This window comes from Ornithorhynchus anatinus, chromosome 8, assembly GCF_004115215.2.
Source record: "Ornithorhynchus anatinus isolate Pmale09 chromosome 8, mOrnAna1.pri.v4, whole genome shotgun sequence".
In the NCBI taxonomy this organism is placed as follows: Eukaryota; Metazoa; Chordata; class Mammalia; order Monotremata; family Ornithorhynchidae; genus Ornithorhynchus; species Ornithorhynchus anatinus.
Window position 1 is genome coordinate 32523811 of NC_041735.1, and position 4230 is coordinate 32528040.

Sequence of the window (4230 nt, forward strand, 5' to 3'; positions counted from 1 at the left end):
GAGACAGAAGCTAGATTGGAGGGGATAAAGGTGAGAATTGGAGGAGACATCCGGTGTAGACAATTGGAACTTGAGACATCTGGTGCAGTCAATTCTCTTAGGGAGTTTGGAAAGGAAAGGTAGCAAGCAGAAGGGGTGATAACTGGAGGGAGCCATGGGGTTAAGGGAGGGATTTTTTAGGGTAGGGGAAACATGGGCATGTTTGAAAGCAGTGGGGAGAAAACCACTGGAGAGTAAACAGATGAAGATGGAAGTAAAGGAGAGAAGGGAAGGGGCAAATGTTTTGAGAAGGGATAGTATCATTAGAGCAGATGGAGTGGTGGACTTTGAGAGAAGATGGAGACCTCCTCTTGAGATACTCCTGGGAAAGATGAGAGAGTTGAAGAAGGGGCAGGAGGATGGAGGGACTGGAGAGGAGTAAAGGGATTTTTAGGGAGATCATGTCTGATTGTTTCAATTTTCTCAGCAATGTAGGTAGCCAAGTCATTAGGGGCAGGACATGGGTAAGGCAGGGACAGGTGATTCGAAGAGGGAGTTAATCATCTGTAACAAATGGCTAGGGCAATAGTCTAAGTGATACTGCCACCAGGATTCATTGGGCACCCAAACAAATTCTGATTTTTCTATTGTGAGAGCACTGGTGCATGGGGAGGGGCAGGAATGACCGATTTGTTCTCAGGATTCATTTATTCAGAAGTATTTTTTGTACAGAACAATGCTTCAGAAAATGAAGAAAAGTGAAAGTCTGTCCCCTCAAAGAGTTTGCAGTCCAATGTGGAGAGACCAAAAGGCATATATTGATGAATGGACTGAAATTCATTTGTAATAGTATCTATATGTTAAATACTGGCTCGCTGTAGCATGGCCTATTGGTCTAGGGTAAAGAGCACAAGCCTGGGAGACTGAGGACCTGGGTTCTAATCCATTCTCTGCCTCTTAGCTGGTGTGTGACCCTGGGTAAGTCACTTAATTTTTCTGTTCCTCTGTTCCCTCATATGCAAAATGGAGATTCAATATCTGTTCTCCCTTCTAGTTAGACTGTAAGCCTCATGTGAGATTTAATGATCATGTATCTACCCCAAGACTTAGTACAGTGCTTTGCTCATAGGAAGTGCTTTACCGAAACCACAATTATTATTATTATTGTTATCATTATGATCATTAGACACTAAATAGAAGCCTTATTATTCACACAAGGCTTAGAATCCCTATACATATCAAACAGTGAAGGTGGATTACAAAACAAAATTAAATTGCCAATTCAGCAATCCAAGATATCAATGTCCAAACTAAGTAGCTAAAAATGGTACTGGGAAGGGAAGCCCTCGGGCTCCTCCTTGCTCCAGGCAACAGAGTAGATGATCAGAATGATGATCCAGGCAGCAGAGTGTACTGAAGAATTTGTGAAGTCTTGAGTGCTTGTCACAGAACTCTGCTTGTAGTAAGTTCTGAATAAATACCATGACTAACTAACTTAGAGTGAAAAGGTTGGAAGCATGGAGACAAGTGAGGAGTTTATGAGCAGAACAGTCCACATGTAAAGAAAGTATGTTGCAGGTGATCGCCATAACACTAGAGAGAAAAGGGAGGATATAAAATATCAGATTTGGAGTTTTCTCATTTCCCTTGGAATGTTTTTAGCTTTTTTTGGCTCTGTGATGAATTTCTCAGCTTTTGTCCTCGAGACTGGCTCTAATAGCAGTGGTGAAAATAATGCATTTACCTCTACAGCTGAATACTCACAGGGTTAGTATTCATTCACTCATATTTATTGAGTCCTTATATGCAGAACACTGTACTAAATGCTTGGAATGTACAATTTGGCAACAGATAGAGACAATCCCTGCCCAACAACAGGCTCACAGTCTAAACGGGGAAGACAGACAACAAACAAAACAAAACAAGTAGTCTGGTGTCAATATCATCAAGATAAATACAATCATAGATATATACACATGAGTAACAAAATAGAGTCATAAATAATATATACATATATGCACAAGTGCTGTGGGGAGCAGAAGGGAGAAGAGCAGAGGGAGGGAGTAGGGGAAATGGGGAGGGGAGGACGAGCAGGGCAAAGGTATGATTCAAGGTGGGAAGGCCTCCTGGAGGAGGTGAGCTCTCAGTAGGGCTTTGAAGAGGGGAAGAGAGTTAGTTTGGCTGATGTGAGGAGGGAAGACATTCCAGGTCAGTGGTAGGACATGGGCCAGGGGTCGACGGTGGGACAGGTGAGAGCGAAGGACCATGAGGAGGAGAGCGGCAGAAGACCGGAGTGCACAGGGTGGGCAGTAGAAAGAGAGAAGGGAGGAGAAGTAGGAGGGAGCAAGGTGATGGAGAGCTTTGAAGCCAAGAGTGAAGAGTTTTTGTTTCATGCGAAGGTTGATAGGCAACCACTGGAGGTTTTTGAGGAGGGAAGTGACATGCCCAGAGTGTTTCTGTAGAAAGATAATCCCACAGCAGAATGAAGAATAGACTGGAGCAGGGAGATATCTTTCTACAGAAACTCTCTGGCCATATCATTCCCCTCCTCAAAAACCTCCAGTGTCTAAGGGGTATTCTTAAGTGTGGATATGCCTTGGGAAGCAGCATGGTGTAGTGAGAACACAGGCCTGGGAAGCAGAAGGTCATAGGTTCTTATCCTGACGCTGCCATATGTCTACTGTGTGGCTTTGAGCAAATCACTTAACTTCTCTGTACCTCAGTTACCACCTTATTTGTAAGATGGGAATTAAGGCACTGAGAGTCCCAGGTGGGACAGGGACTGTGTCCAACCCAATTTGCTTGTTTCCACCCCAGTGCTTAGTGTAGTGCCTGGCACATAGTAAACACTTAACAAATACCACAATTATTGTCATTATCATTATTATAATTACCCCTAACTTGTTAAACTCTTTGTCTCTGTATCATACTTTAAGAGAGGAAAATGGGGAAGATGACAAAGGATGAGGGGAAATGAGGGAGTATGAAAATCTGGTTAAACCATGGGTCTCTATACAATAACAATGATAATAATATAATTATGGTGATGATAATGATATGGTCTTGGCTAAGGGTTTCCTCTGGGTCAAACATTGTTCTAAATGCTGGAGTAGGTACAAGGTAATCAGGTCAGATAGCAGCATTATCTTCGGGTCTTATTCCCCAGAAAATCACCTAGGAACTTGATGACTCTGGTGTCACAGGTGAGGAAGACAAAGGGGCTGATGGTGGCATATCCATTTACCACAAACATGCTAACATTCAAGAGGGTGACATAATTCTTCATGGATGTCCCTAGAAACAGGGAAAGGACAAAGTCTCCACAGTAGAAGAATACAAAGCAGTTCACAAGCAGCACAATGATTTTGGTGGCTCGTCTCTCTGGTGATTTTTCAGGGGCTTGGCCAGTACTGTGAAGATGCTTGACCTGGCGCCCATGTCGATGCAGGAGAAGGACCATGTAGCCACTGGAGCAGCTCATTAGCCCCAGAGAGAGGATGTCACGGAGAGCCATCAGGGTTAGAATTAGTCCCTGAAGGAGTGTATTTAAGGGCACAGCGTAACAATTGGTCTCAATGGTGGTTGCATTACGTGAAGCGACCACTTGGTACAACACTTGGGTGCTTATCAGCATGTTTGGAATCCACAAGATGGCTAAGACTGGGAGGATGAGGTCTGGGATCTGAATCTTGAGGTGGAACAGGTAGGAGGTGGAAGGGCTGATGGTGATGGCCTGGACTACACTCAGTAGAGAAGTAGTACAGATGGAGAGACCCCGGGTGATGCGGCAGACATAGGCAAACAGTTTACACTCAACACTGGTCTGTACAATCCCCAGCCCCAATATTCCAGCTGTTCTGGTAATACACCTTGTAAGAAGCATCACGGTATGGACCAGAGCTAAGTGAATGATGACCAGGTCTGTGGGCTTTGGTTTGGAACCCAGGAGGAATGAGGAGAGATAAAGCATGTTGAGAAGGGAGTTCCCCATGATACCTACTCCAGTCTGGGAGAGGAAACAGACTTCCTGAGCCACATCAATGCTCATCATTTTCTGATATGAATATCTGCAGCAACACTGGAAGAAGGTTGGACTAGAGATTTTGACAGTTTCATTCCTGGAGCTGAAAAGAAAATTGGCAAATGATCTAGAAAGAATTGAGTATGTCAGTCAAATTGGTAGGGAATGGTCATGTATACTCAGTAATGCCCCATTCCATTTGAAACCATTGGTGTCAAAGGCCCTATGAG

At 44.0% G+C, this 4230-nt stretch overlaps 1 protein-coding gene across 1 annotated transcript; it reads right to left on the minus strand.

Annotated features, from left to right (window-relative positions):
* Positions 1–3121: 3121 nt before the first annotated feature.
* LOC114813725 (vomeronasal type-1 receptor 42-like) lies at positions 3122–4027 on the minus strand. Its single transcript, XM_029070307.1, has one exon. It carries the CDS (start codon positions 4025–4027, stop codon positions 3122–3124), a length of 906 nt encoding a protein of 301 aa, XP_028926140.1.
* Between the last annotated feature and the right edge of the window lie 203 nt (positions 4028–4230).

What these genes read in the sequence shown, in the direction of transcription:
- LOC114813725 (XM_029070307.1), bottom strand. Translation starts at nt 4,027, where the DNA reads ATGAGCATTGATGTGGCTCAGGAAGTCTGTTTCCTCTCCCAGACTGGA.